The sequence below is a fragment of the Athene cunicularia genome (genome assembly GCF_003259725.1).
Source record: "Athene cunicularia isolate RWA chromosome 2 unlocalized genomic scaffold, athCun1 chr2_part1, whole genome shotgun sequence".
Taxonomy (NCBI): domain Eukaryota; kingdom Metazoa; phylum Chordata; class Aves; order Strigiformes; family Strigidae; genus Athene; species Athene cunicularia.
Window position 1 is genome coordinate 134212184 of NW_020799095.1, and position 15738 is coordinate 134227921.

Here is a 15738-nt window from a genome sequence, read left to right on the forward strand (position 1 = left end):
CTTCTTTGGTGTTTTGAGGGACTGGAAAGAGGAATACTGAAAAAAAAAAGATAGGCAACGTTGTGTTTGTGCTTTTCTGATGTGAACAAAAAGAGGAAATCCTGAAAATGTCTTTATGAAGTTGTTCTCATGAGATATACATCCCACAGCCAGTCCTGGGGAGTTCTGCGAGAAGGCTGTGCACAAATAAAAGCTGTACACAGAATCCTATCCGCATATGTACAACCCCCCCCTGAGTTTGTCTGCTTCTCACAGGCTGGGCTTGAGTCTTCTTTCAGCTGCAGCAGACTGACACTGGCATTATTCCATTGATGCCATTGACAAGATTTCTGATTTATACTGTTTCACCAGGGCTTTCGAAAAGTGGTCTTTTTTTTTTTATTATTATTATAAAACTGACACTGCACATGGTATTAGCTGCTATCTTTCTAGGCATGCAGAGGGAAGAACTGGCTGGGGATAGAGGCCATGCCATCAACTCAGTTCTTGATGTGGTACCCCACAAATTTATACAGACACAATGCAGTAACTGTAGAGCATATTGTGAGGAAGCACACCATCTGTTTTCTGCCTCTGCTTTTCTATAAATAATAGACTTCAGTCTCTGTGGGTGCCAGGCTAGCATTTTGCACCATACCCCTCCATCCCTTTAAAATTCCTCCTGACCATCTGGGAGTTTCCTATCACAGAATCATGTAGGTTGGAAAAGACCTTGAAAATCATCCAGTCCAACCATTGTCCTAACACTGACAGTTCCCAACTACACCAGATCCCTCAGCGCTATGTCAGCCCGACTCTTAAACACTTCCAGGGATGGGGACTCCACCACCTCCCTGGGCAGCCCATTCCAACCCCTAACAACCCGTTCTGGAAAGAAATGCTTCCTAATATCCAGTCTAAACCTTCCCTGAGGCCATTCCCTCTTGTCCTATCACTTGTTACTTGGTTACAGAGACTCATCCCCAGCTCTCTGCACCCTCCTTTCAGGCAGCTGTAGAGGGCGATGAGGTCTCCCCTCAGCCTCCTCTTCTCCAGACTAAACCCCCCCAGTTCCCTCAGCCGCTCCCCGTACGACCTGTGCTCCAGACCCTGCACCAGCTCCGTTGCCCTTCTCTGGACACGCTCGAGTCATTCAATGTCCTTTTTGTAGTGAGGGGCCCGAAACTGAACACAGGAATCGAGGGGCGGCCTCACCAGTGCCGAGTACAGGGCTCAGATCCCTTCCTTGTCCCTGCTGGCCAAATAGGTTTGTCAGGACAGATCTGAGGTCTGTCCCTTACCATTAAGAAATCTCTCTACATTAGAGCAGAGGAGTTTTGAAGTAGGTGAATCCAGAGAGCCAGTGCCAAAAATTAGACCTGAAAGTTCTGTCACTCCTGAAAGCGTCAGGGGAAGGAACAGGCAAGGGGTCAACTTCAGCTGGGTGGGCCTGAGGTTGGGAAATTCCCTTTCCTGGACAGGAACTGAGCTCAGAATTTTACCACTGATTCACTCTGAGCAGCACCGGGCCAAGCTCCACAGGAATTCATTAACATCACACTCTGGCTGAGAGTCTTTTTTTTTTTTTTTTTTTTTTTTTTTTTTTTTTCAGTTTCTAATCCTCTTGAGGGTATTTAATGATAACTGTTTGAGTTTGTGGAATGTGTTGAAAACCTCCTTTGGGTTCCTATTCCCTTAGGAAAATCCTGTTTTTTCTAGCCCTACTTTTTAGTAAGGGCTCATGCTAACACCTGGAAAGCATGACAGCAATATCAGACTAAGCCTGATAGAAGCAAAACCAAAATTAATATCCACTCTGATAGAAAAAACACTGAGCAACTCTGATTTAGGATGTGAAGCTGTCTCACAATATAAAGCTTATATTGCTTTATGAGTAGTATTCTAAAAATAATCTTGCTGCAGCTTGCTTATAGCCTTTCAGAAGGATTTTATTATGGAAGTGAAAACATGACAGCGCTCAAAACCATGCTGACATAACTAACACTGAGGTGTCATCCTGAAAATTAAGAAGAATGAAAATGGGAAATTTACCCTAAAACACATTTCCAGTGTTCCATCATGGTAAATTATAGTCCAGTGGGGAAAAAAAAAAAAAAAAAAAAAAAGGCTAAATCTAGTGACAAAGGTCCAAAGAGTTTTGATCATACCTTCAGGAGATGATTTCTGCATGATTTCGGCAGCAAAATAATGAATGAAAATGTTGAAGTAGTTTTTAAAAATGCACAAAAAAGAAAAGGATGCCCCGATTGGTTCATATTTTACAAATCAAGAATTCATGTCATATCTTCATGCCCATAACAGTGCAACAAAAACATTTTCACTCTTGCTCAATTCTGCTTCTAGGAAATACCCCACGGGGTCAATGACCAAATTACTAGATGTTTCCAAGATGTGTAGGAGTGTTAAATCCTGGATCAAGGAAACTTTTTTTTTTTTTTTTCCATTTCTAGGGTTCATAATGCAGGTTTTTTGTGGGGAGCACTGGAAGGCATTAAGGTACAAGGTGTCAACTGCTGCTTTTTTTGACTTACTGTTTTAGTGTTAAAGTAACTTTAAAGACTTCCCATTCCCATCCACTTATCCGAAACTATAAAATAGATGTGTACTTGTTTAGAGTAACAGAGAAATTCCCACTTGGTTCTACCTCCTGTAAAGTTTACTGAAAAGTAGATCTGTGCCTGTGATAACACTTCCAATGGTGAAATTAAAACAGTTTATTTTATAGCGGTAAATCTTGTGATGTGCTAGATGTTTCCTGGAAAGTTATGAGTACCATCAACTGAAAACAAGACCCTTGGCACTTTCAGAAATGAGTCCTTAGATCTTGCAAAATCTAAAGTTGTCAAGTTTGGGCACAGGCCTATATGCCTGTATTTCTGAACCCTAGCTCATCACAGTCTCTCCACGGTGCAAACACAAACTCTGCTTCTGAGGTTGTCTTTGACGGTTGCGAGAGCATTCCTGGTAAGCGAGTGATGCGTAGTGATGCGTTGGTGACCGCCTGCACTGCTACACATGGCATTCTGGTTCTGCTCAACATTTCAGCTGGATGTCATTTGCATTTCAGATATTTTAATAACCAGCAAAATTTGGTGAATTCATGATTTCCTCATTAAAACATTATAAGCATCTTCTTTGCCTCACTCCTGTATTCTTCTTAAATTTAGAAAAATAATTGTTCTGTTCTTTTTTTAAAAAGATAGAAAGTAATTTTAATTAAAATCTTCCTCAACTATGATGATCTTTTCTTCAGCGGGCTGTAATACTACTGAAATATGTAGTATTATGATCTTAGTAGGGCCACACAGCCAGTAAATAGTTTCAGGGCTTTTTACTGAACATAGTGTTGTACACCAGAGTAATTTTTCAGACTTTTCTGTCACTGCAGGACAAGTTATCTTATTGTGTGTGCTTTAGTGACATATTGATACCTTGGGCAGCACACAAATTTAAGGATTACAACAGCAACCTTCACCCTTCCTGTCACACTTTTAATGAAAATCCTCTATCAACCTCAAATAGACTTCTTGCTCTGAAGAACCACCCCCACCTCCCACCTTATATTTAGCCCTTCCAATCTTTTTCCAGGTCCCTTTACACTTTCTCTGATATGACCCTTTCCAAGAGGCAATAGTCTGCAGTTACAATCTCATCTTCAGTTTCTTTGTGAGTTACCTGCCCCATAACTCTTTTATAGGATTCAAAAATCATGAAAAAAAGCACTTGAAAAAGCTACATATATTCTTGTTGCATTTACAGTTTACCCAACCCACAAACTCATCACAGATAGTTCACATAGTTTACTCAAGCATCACATTCTGTCTTCAGAGCAGTGTATGTAAGCATTCAATGATGTGCAAGCATTTTGCCAGTGAAGTGAGGTGCAGAAACTCAACCAATACCCTGGTTTCAGAGAAGTCAGAGGGGTGTGAAACAAAGCCAGCTTTCTCAGCAAAACTCAGCTAATGAGGATTTGAAATCACTCATTCAACACGATATTTCTCAGTTGCAGACAGAGCCATGTATTATATCTTTGTACAGTGACTGCACAATGGCTCATCAAGCAGATTAAACTATAAAAATTTCTCTTTTACCAATGATTATTTAATTCAATCTGCTGTAATCATCCTTCATCTTTAACAACAACCCCTTTGGTATTTGCCAAACTCCTCTTGCTTTGTGTGCCTTGTGTGCCTCTGCAAATACAGTTTATGCTTCTCTGCATAATTACAGTCCTTATGCTTTTCTGCATAAAACTCTGGTATTGTTAACAGGTACAAATAATTCTTTAACAACTGAAATGAAGGCAGAGGCCATAAAGATTGAGCTGTACAATGTCATGGAGGTAAACTATGTCAGAAGAATATATAAAAGGATATTTATTGCATCAGCCAGAATTTTGAAAAAGCCAAGAGATCAAACTGGATCATTTAAGAAAAATGTGAAGAGAAACAACCTTAATCATCGCCTCTGTAGTTAACAGGCTAAAGTGATAAAGAATTTTGCAGTCCATATCTCCTCTGCACAAAAATAGTAACACAGAAAAACTTTCTAGCAGAGCATTGGTGGCCTTTCCCATTAACAGGATAGAAGTGACGCAGGAAAGATAGGTGGCCCTTGACCATTTATCTCTACTATGGTAAGTCACACACAGAGTGAAGTATGAAGTTTTAGCCAAAGAACAAAGGGGAATAGTTCATTCAGGAAGAGATTAGGTCATCTCTTTGAGCAATTTTCCCTCTAAGCAGATCCTCAAAATTCCAGGCACAGCACCAAAGACATCATGGTTTGGGGACTGCCCGTTACTGTGTTGACTTGCTGATGTGGCCTAGAAGGCCACAGGAATTTCCTGATGTATTAAGACTGTAGAGGGTAAATATTTAACTATGACACAAGTAAATATACTTAATACCTAAATGATAATGGCAGTGATCCTAAATCCTCATTTCAGCTACTATCTACATGAGAATGCCCAATTTTCAAAGGCTGTGGCAGTCTTCATATAGTGCTTTGGTGCTGGAGGAGACTTAAGAGAACCAGGTTGTATATAGAGTTTCTGTGAGATTTCAGAAATACCAAGTCATATCTACACAGGTTTTTCATATAAAATGCTAGGGATTTAGGAGAACTAGGGCTCTGATAATGATAGTGAGATAATTATCTGAAGATCCTTGCCTTCTTGAGACACAAATGCATGACTCTGGAGAAGAGACAGGCATGTAAATGACCCTATTATTCACCCTCACTGTTACCCACGCACTGAGCTGATGGGAGAGTTTTGAAACAGATTCATTTCATACGATACTCTTTCCTGCAAAAGACTTCTGCATGAGAACTAAAACTCCCAGAAGATAATTACTGCTGAAGCTATTCAAAGCTGAACGTGTGAAAGTGATCAGCACACTTAAATAGAGTCATAGATGGTTTAATACAAATTGAAAATTCATTCCGTACGAAGTTTAGGAAAATATTACAAAATTATCATTGAACAACAACTACATTATTTTTTCCTAAATCTCTACTGTGCAAGATCGTATTTGCAGGCAAGAGATTTAGAGAGAAAAATAAACTTTTATAAGCATAGGCTGACAAATTTAAAACATTCATAAATAACATGATCCAAAGGGCAGGCAAGTCTACCACAACCCTGAAGATAAATGTAAAAGCATCTCCAGAGATTGTACTAGGATGCTCCTTTCATTTATCTGGGTATTTAAAATGTGTTCTGTGGATCTGGAGCGTGTTAAAGATCAAATATTAAAATACATCTCAAAATAGTATATTTACATATCTAGAATCACAATTTTTTCACCTACAGTTAGGAAATAAGAACGCCACTTTGAAGGCTGGAGAACCTTTGATAATGACTGAAAATCTGCTGTAACATTTAAAATAGTGGGCAGGAGCTGTCAAATGACACCAGTGTTTTTGAAACCTTGCAAGTTCCCTCTGCAGGTTTAGGCTGGTGTGGATCACGGACAAGGAAACTAAAAGCCTGGCCGGATAAACAATATTATCCCTAAGACAGAAGTTTTGTAACAGAGATAATATCTTTCAAGAAAATCCTCTTGCACACAGAAAGCCTTTAAAGGAAGTTTGGCTGTGAAAGAAGGCAGGATCAGTCTGTAAATGTCATATCAGCCTGCAGCAGAAATAGTTTTTACATTCAAAACTGATTGGCATCAATTGGATCATCTGTGCTCTAGTGCAGAAGAAGCCATGCTGTCAAAGAGAGACAAATTACCTTCTAAGGTTGTCTGCTCATACTCCCAGTTTTCTCCCACAGTTCTCTAGTCTTGCCTTAATTTCCTGGCAGGGATGCTCAGAGTTTATCCTATCTCTAGGGTAATCTCTCAAGCCTATTTGCCTGCTTGGTACAGAGGGAAGAGGAAGGATGCCAGGATCCAAATCCTCGGGCATCACAGAGTCAGAAGGGAATTCTTCTAACTGGAACAAGTGGATTTTGGTTTTCCCGTACATTCCTATTGCAGAAGGAACGCCTGGTACATTATATGCAACAAGACAACTAGACGAAACATGACAAATGGCAAGAATTCACTCCAACAAATAAAAATTCCAAGAAGACCTAATGAAAAATTGTAAGTATATAGTTATGCCTTATGCCAAATCCTTTTAGAGAAGCAGATGCCATGCACAATTATCAGGTTTGTCTTGCAACATATGCACATGTAAGGACTGAAACATGTCTGGGATGGGGACTAAAAAAGTCCATATTTTTTCCAGCATATATGAGAATTCTTGCTTCAAATACATTCTAGAAATGACAAAAGCAAAAGTGTACTTATAATTTATCAGCAACACAGTATCAGGACTTATTCACACAGAATTAATGAATGTACAATACACATGGTTTCATATTGCTACCAACACTTCTGTTTTTGTTGAGCCAACAGGCCATTTCCAGAAGAACAACAGATTGACAGCAGGTAAGTAGGTGTAAAACGTAAGAATGGATTTAAGACACAACACTTAGAAACAGATTTCCATGTACCTTAACACCAAACACTTCAAAAATCTAAATGCATATATGTATGTGTGCACACATCCACACACTGGGATGATGTGTGCAAGGGAAAGGAATTCTGCAGACTTCTGACAGAATTTTTGATCAGTCACTTTTTACTCATGGATCATCAACGTAGATTTTCCAACTGCAAGATCGTTTCTGCATTTTCAGCCTATTTCATTCTCTTTTAAGACAGGAATAGTAACACAGACCATGACTGACCATGTACTACCATACAATAGACGTTTAAAGTACCTTTGCTAAAGACACACCTATTCCACCATAAAACTAGCATAAAACCAGCATAAAACTAACCATAAAAACAGTTCTCTATTACCCTTTTCTTAATGGGTATCTTTTCTGGTTTTAATTTCTGCTCCTCATGCTCAAGGGAGTATAAGAAATTTCTTTCAATCATGTAACTCCGTGGCCTAGAATACTGATTTTCTATATCGCTTCCTCTGAGGACTATAAAATTATTTTAATCCATTTTTTTGTTGTTTTTGTTTGGGTTGATTGGTTTGTTTTAATTCTGAAAGCAAATCTTTTTTAGAAATGTAGAATGGTGCAACTTGAGCATCTTTCCAGGTGACCCTATACCTGTTTTGTTTGGACTGTCTCTACCCATATACTTGTTCAACGCTTAGCATAGCCCCAGGGTTAGGTCTCGTTTAGACAAGGAAGTTGTACTAGTATTATTTCTTATCCCAGTTTAGGAGTGACTTACACTTCTTTAGGTTAACCTAAATCCTAACTAAGATATGAAAAAGCTAAGTTTGATCTTTGTGCAGGAGTATTAATGAGAATGTAGTGCAAATGTGCAACAATATATGGCATTTCTAAGTTACTCTACCAAGTGAATATTCACTGCCCTGCTGTTTCATAATGCTGTCTGAAATATACACGTGGTTGCACAAGAACAACCTTGTGTTAAAGTACAACTTGTTTGATAAGGAAAAGAACCCTTCCTATGAAATGTGAAACTGTTTCAATTTCCTTTTCCTGATCAAACTTCAACCTTTTAACGAGAGGAAATCCTTATGCTACTGGGAAGACTTTTACACGAGGGCTGTTTATTCAAGACACTTGAGCTGCTGGTGCTGAAGATGAGGTTTGCAGCATAGCTAAAACTATGATACTGGTTCTAGAAGGCCCACATTTACTAGTTGTTCCTTGTTTGCAACTTATTGCAAATACAAAGAGGACTGAACTAAGCTGAGCTGTAAATTGAGATTAATACAAGCAGGTTGTTAAATTTCTTCACCTTTCAGGATGTGCTTGCAATAAATCACACAAGCGAGCCCAGTTTTGATAATGACAAGTTTATTCAAAATTGCTGGTAACAATAGCTCTGAAAAACTATCCACTCCTCACTGGTCTTCCTGAGAATATGTACAAGACTGAATTACAGTCCTATTCATCTTAGATGAATACAGGTTGGAGCAGCAGCTCCTTGACAGGTTTTAAGAACTCTGCAAGAATGAGGACTATTCTCACTCCTAGCAGGACATATATAATCCATTTACTCAACTGCAACCTGCAAAATATACTTAGCATTACAGATTCATATTCATTGTATTTATCTGCTTATTTTTTAGAAATTATTTTAGTTACTAATTTTAGAACTAATTTCCTTCTGAAAGTTTTTTTAAATCACATTTTTTTTTTTTTCTGTAAACATTGAAAGTACCATTAATGTGCATAAACTGTTAATAGCACAAAATACCTTCCACCAGAAAGATTCCAAAAGCAACACAAAAAAATAACATATTAAGCCTCCCAACAGCCTTGTGAAATTGAGTAGTAGTACTATATCTCTGTTAGGAAAGGGAAACAGGAATACTTAAAGTTTACGATTTTCTTGCAGTCACAAGGGAAGTCTATGCTACAGCCATGGACAGAAGTAAAGCTTAAATCCATCACACTTAACTGAGGTATTTAAATCAGTGAGCTGCTCAGGATTTCCCTGGAGTAAATGAAGAGAAGCAGGGACTTCCACAGTACAGTTCAAATGGCTGGCTCTTCCTCTGGGCTTGCTACTGTCTCTTGACACAGCACTGAGAGATTCCCCACAGCAAAGAAAAACCTATCTTGGATATCTCTGGGTTTTGGCCAGAAATTTGGGTGGGATGATACATTTTTTTTTTTTTTTTTTTTTTTTTTTTTTTTTTTTTCTCCAAAGGCACCCAGCACTCTGAAGTAGAGATTGTTTCCAAACCACAGAAGGGAATGGGAACGATGAGTTCTCAGCACCCTCAAAATGACACACCATTTACTTTATATCAGTTTCATTTAGAAAAGCTCTCAGTACTCCAAATAATATCTCCCGCTGGGCATCTTGGTTGGACAGTTCTGATGACTAATAAATGTAATATTTTATTGTTACCAGAAAGTTCCTAATTACAGCTGTCATCACTGAAAATAAACAAATTCAGGTTCTACTGAACATTATGATAAAGACTTCTGTACAAGCATGGGAAATTTTTTTAAGTAATTTACTACCAAATGTGGCAACATGTAAGAGTGCCCTTCAGCCTACTTCTCTGAGTCTTAAAAAAAACATTGCCGAATAGGTTATCCCCCAATAATGTAAGGCTTTCAGGCATTTCCACATTTGCTCCTTTCTTGTGGGTACCTCAGAATATCCCACGGACTGCCATAATTCGATTAATAAAGTTTTGAAATGCAGGCGCATTACTGGCCAAGAGGTTTTTTAGAGATAAATAAATAATTTTGGGTTTACATTCAAATGTGAATTTTCTTAGAACAAGTTTTTTCCACTAAGTTATTTTTGCTCCTTTAATTTGGCTTTTATATATACTTACCCACTGAGTAGTACATATATAAGGAATCCCAATAATTTGAATCCCACCATTTGTGTCACAGCTTGTTTGCGGGAACTGCACTTCATACGTTACTAGGATGAGGCTCTGCTTTGGATATGAGAATTCATTGACTCCAAAGCCAAAACAAGCACCTAGAATAGTAAATAGCCTCTGGGTCTAGACAAGAAACGCAGGTTCAAGCTGGATGGCAAATAGAAGGCTAGTGGCCAGTTTTGGGTGAAGCTTTCTCACTGTTTGCCTTTAGCCTTGACCCACTTTGAAAAATTATTTCTGAAAAGCCATTCCTTACACAGCACTCTTAGTAATGTTTATACAAGCAGAACAGCAGATTCCAAACCCAATGACCTGCTTTTATTTGTGAAAACTAATGGGAGTTCATCACGGATCTCCTGGTTACGCTGAACATCCAAATATTATGTGGACTTTAAGGTCACATGATACATTACAAATATGCTCAGTGAGACATAACCATAAATAAAAGGGATACTACTTCCTGTAATAGTCAACTACTGAAAATTGGTTTCCTAAAGTGACAAAATTTTACATATACTATGGCCACCTCCATCTTTATATCAATAGAGATTTGCCTCATAGGATATTATGACAGCTCTGTTCTCTTCAGGGCAGGCAGGCTCTGTCACACTTTCACACAGCTTCACAGCAACAGTCACATGTAAAGAATTTTCCCATCTTCAGCAAACAATATAACATTCAAGGCAAAATCCACACATAAGCATATTATTCTTATTTCATTGCAGTGCTAGTTCCTGCTGGTAAAGACAGCATAGAGGGACAGACTTTCAGTGGAGCCACAACACACAGTGACAGACATTAGCCTTTCCAAAAGCCAGTTTGTTCTATACAATGACTGGTTCCCCTCAAAACTTAAGATTCCTTGCATGTTTAAAACCCAGGTGAGCTCTTGAAATGTTACTTCTGCAAAATAAGGAAGTCAGAGAGTACACAGAATGCCATAAACAAATAATTTATCAAAATCATGATAAGAATAAACTAAATTGGACTATCAAATGGCTACAGATACCCCAGAAAAATTGCTCGTAATGTCTTTCTTTAATGACGGAATCCAGCTCATCATTTTATGCTTCTGTTATAGCTGGTGACAGCACAGGCACTTTGAAGGGAAAGGGAAGCAAGTTGAAGCTTCTTTATTTGGTTTAAGTGTAGTGGAGCCATCAATATTTGCAGAGAAAGGAAAAAAAAGTTCAGATTGGATACTGTCTGACCAGAATTATTGTGGTTCACTTTCAACTCAAACTTGTACATCTGTGTTAGCTTCTTATACTATACTACCATTAAGTATTCATTTTAAACTTTTATGGTATTCAAAAAAAAAAAAAAAAAAAGAAAAGAAAAGAAAGAATGGATCATGTAAAACTCGCTTATTACTGTAATAACAATTATTACTACTATTTGGACGGAAGGATAAGTATATAAAACATTAATCTATATAGTTATACTGAATGTATCCTGAGTCCATCAATACCGTAAGTTGAGCAAGCTGACTAACAGAAAGTTCCCAAGCAAGACGTGATGATAACATTTCATGTAACTCCTCTTTGCCAATACTTAGACACTGCTATTAAATACCAAACATTATCACGTGTGCCAGTTAGTTACTGCAAGAAAGAAAATGTGATGAACTGTTTGTTTTGAACTATTAGTATAAACATATTGCAGAAATGAAACCCAAGCTTAAACAATGGGGAAAGTTATCCGGTATTAAAATAAACAGTTCTAGGAAAATCTCTAAAAATGTTTACCAAGTCATCTTCTTCCAAGTAGTTTCTGCGCGGAGCATTTTGCCATGTCCCTAGTTTGCCAACCAATCCCCGTAAAGCTGACTATTGATATGCAAATGCTAATGGACAAGGCTGGGACTTAATTGCTTGTAATTGGCTCCCCAAGCAAGCACATTTAATCTACAGTTAAACTTGTAGGTCATCAAAGACTTATGGTATTAAGCATAAAATAAATGCCTTTAAAAAAAAAAGAATACTTCTTTGGCTTTTAGAAATCTGCTAGTTTAGATATCAAGAAAAAAATATTTTTAAATTAAAATACTACAGAATTAAGCAAACCATGATTCTTACAAATTCTTTTAATAAATACTCTTTCAATATTGCAGGCTTGCATTTGTGCTGAGAAAATAATTCACCCTGCTAAACACTGCCTATGTAATATATCTCTTTCATTAATATAGATTACCTGAAGTAATAAACAAATTACCTTTATATATGTCAGAATATATCTCAAATTCTTAAACATTATTTCTTATTCTAACTATTAATTTCCAGTCATAGACCTATAACCATTAATTATTCTTTACTTTGTTCACAGCAGGTGCGCACTGTAAAATGCTGTTTAGTGTAGCAGCAGTTATATCTGATATTAAAAATCTATGGGGTAAAATAAATGCAGAGTATTAAAATGAGATGCAAGATATCTACATAATATATTCATTAAACTTAAGCATTATGCTTGTTCTGAAAGGAAATGAGTTATGGCTGAGATGCTTTGTAATGGTAACAGCAACAAAGCAAATTCAGTATTCACAGATGCTATAATGGAGCTGCATCAGCCTCATTTGTTTAGAATGAGCCATACTCCATCACACAGAGAAACGGGTCCTTTAATTCCAGGGAAAACTGACACATGGAGATATGTGCACAATCCCAGTTTTATGTAAACCCCTGGGAGTAGAGGGTTGGGGGCTGGGAAGGAAAGGAGGAGGGGGGTGGTTCTGCTCATAGCCAGTTATACAATCACTGCAGAAGAAAACAGTCCTCAAATATAAACCCCTTTCATTGAGCTTCCTACCTGTTTAATCACTTCCCTCCAAAGTGTGAGAGGACTAACCCCAACTCAGACATTCACACTCCAGAGACTCATATTTATTCATGTTCAGTTCACAGTGAAACAGTGATCTTAGTTCAGTCTCTAGTGGACAAACACAGAATAAGTAAAGACTTATAAGCATGATTCAGCAGGCAATTTGCTCAAGTAAAATCATGTGTGCATAAACACAGATAACAACTTTCCTCTTTTTAGTGCTTGTCGCAGCCTCCCAAGGTAAAATAATTTCTTAAGAAATGCTTCCCTCTGCAAAACACATTCCCTCATTTCCAGCCTTATATTCCCCAAAGCAGAACAAGATGTTTTAAAAAATGAGGAAACTAGTCTAAAAAAAAAATATAATGTTTGGTTGTATTTTGTTTTATACTCACACATTTACTAGACACAGTCTTTTCTCTCTTGCTAGACCTAGATATGCAGAGTACAAGTCATTTACCAAGAGATCAGGAAATCCTCTCTAAAGATTTGAGTAGGTTTAAGGGGATGGGGATGGCTGCATATGCTTTTTAACATATTTCTGTCTTGTATACTGTCTATATGAAACAAAACTTGAAAATCAGATAGGTAATAGTAACTATGCTAATAAAAAGTTTTAGCTCAACTAGTAGAGTCTTCACTAGATTTTTAATGATGTTCGCTATTAGTATGAACTTGTGGTAGAGTTAAATCATGTATTTCTCAAATGGGTACATACAGCATTTTCTTGTGCCATCTTACATGACTAGTTGCACCACTCAGTTGCTCAATTTTCTAAGTTTTGCCAGGTCAAAATGCCAGTGTGAGAATGGGAATGTTACAAATAACTATATACAAAGATTGTTTGTTTATTTATTTTTACTGGTCATCTATCCCAAGGCATTTTCATTACCAAAGCATAGACAAGATCCTGAAAGGTATGTAATTTTACACAAGCGAGTAATCCTGTTAAGGTGAATAGGGCAGCTCATATAAGTGAAATTATTCACATATTTAAGTCTTCTCAAGCCCAAACTTCAGCTCATACATAAAATACTGAAAAGTTAGAAGTTTAGAGTTATTGCACAAATTCTTAAAAATATTTACTTCTCCTAATTTAATGCAACACCTTCAAACCCATTTTTCCCTGTCTGTGAAAGAATGCACATACATACACACACATTAAAACAGGCTGTTTCAAATCCAGTGTAATCTACAGTTAAAAAGTTTTACTTCCGATGTTTTAGGAGTGTGAATACCTATACACTTTCTTCTTTCTTTCCAGCAGTTAGCTGGGTGGAATAGTATTACAAGATCTATTTATGGAGAAACAGTGATATTCTTAACACTTTTTTGAAATGCTGTCAGAATAGCAGGTATCCTGCATGGCATCTGATCTGAAGCTGTGAACTATGATAGAGTTTATAGGAATACTTAGAAAGTTCTGTCATTAGAATCTCTGGAGGATTTTTGTGTTCTCTGGCTCACAAACATCCATGGTCTCTTGAGATAAAGCTTTTAGAAATTACATCTTTCAGTAATGTGAAGAAAATTCTGCTCTCAAGAGCAATGTCACTAAGAAGGGTGCACTCTGGCTGAAATATTTCTCCCCTACACAGCCACGAAGTAGATCAATCCTTATTACCTCAGTTCTCACAGATGTTGTGAGACTAACGAAACTAATGAAAACTTTGAACAGAATAAGTATCTCCAAAAAAAATCCATTTAGTGAGAAACAAAAAAAACCCTCACACTTACTTTTTGCAGCCACTGAGTGTAATTTTCCATCACATGTTCCAGATGTTGCAGTTTCTGGGAAGAGAAATCTTGTTCCACGTGAGGAGCATCTCTCTGAAGAGCATTTGTGTTGTACTGGTCTGTCGTGCTTTCACGACAGTTCCCATCCTGTTCTGGCAGAATGAAAGTATAGGTGCACTGCCCATGCTGAATCCGGTTAAATCTTCTCCCACTGACTTCTGGACCCCGACGCTGGTTATTACAGCCTATATGAACAAGAATCGCTGCCAGGAAAGCAAAGGAAAGGAAAACTGACATGTTATTATTACTTTCCTTTCCTACTTTAAGACAAACTTTTCCTTCCTCTTTCTTTAAATTTGTTCTTAATTTCCCTTAAAGTCTTTGGAAAAAGGACTGGAGGAACACACTTTAGTAATCAAGCTTGGATAATCTGTTATCTTTTTTAATTTGACTATGAGGATAGCTTCCTTAGTTAAAATTGGGAATATTTATTGCATAGTAGTTAAGATTTATTGTTTCCTCTCTGTTACAGTCCAGCATGTAGCCTGCTTTAGTCAGCTGCATATGCATATCCCAGTCTCTTTCCCCTACACTATCTGCTGCAGAACTGCTATTTTCTCTCAGACTTCAGTGAGTTTTATTAAGGTTGCACTTTCAAGCCAAGCTGGAAGCAAGCAGCCTTTCACAAGATGACTTGACAGGAATGCGTGTATGAGTGCGCCCCTATGCTAAGGATGGCTGATGGCTCGGTACAGAGGGATCATCTTACAAACTGGCTGGATGCATGACCTCAATCATGCATGGCTTTCCAGCCCCTATTGCATACAACTGCTAAGGGCTTTTAACGAATTCACATAAGTTTAATAAGTAAGGCAGTCCACCTTAATACACTTCATATGTTCACACTGACCTATTAAAATGTAGATAAAGTGTAGAAGTTTGTTGTAATCCCTCTGTAAATATACAAAGCACTGAAATTAAAAATACTTTCAGTTCTGCGCTACTCAGTATCTATTAAAGAACTCTAAATCGGGGGAATGACACTTATGGGAAAAAAAGTTACATTTAACCCTCACAGGCTTTAGCTACTTTTCTAAGAAAATTGTGTTTCTTTAGCAGAGTTTGCAGAGAGTTTTTTTACAGCATGTAATGAAATTAAGGCTGCCAAATGCTAATGGGAAACGGCAGTTCAGAAGTATAATAATTTTCTATGTTTGGCATCTAAACTAAGGTAACTAATTATAAAAAAGTGAGGGATAGTGGCTGAACTATTCCAGA

General features: G+C 37.6%; 1 protein-coding gene across 1 annotated transcript in view; it reads right to left on the reverse strand.

Annotated features, from left to right (window-relative positions):
* The window catches only part of ANGPT1 (angiopoietin 1), a 167921-nt gene extending 152828 nt beyond the window's left edge, over window positions 1–15093 (reverse strand). Inside the window, exon 1 of the mRNA XM_026843655.1 lies at window positions 14461–15093. Within this exon, the coding sequence (XP_026699456.1) occupies window positions 14461–14757 (297 nt within the window). The 5' untranslated portion in view covers window positions 14758–15093. The remainder of the gene's footprint in view (window positions 1–14460) is intronic.
* Between the last annotated feature and the right edge of the window lie 645 nt (window positions 15094–15738).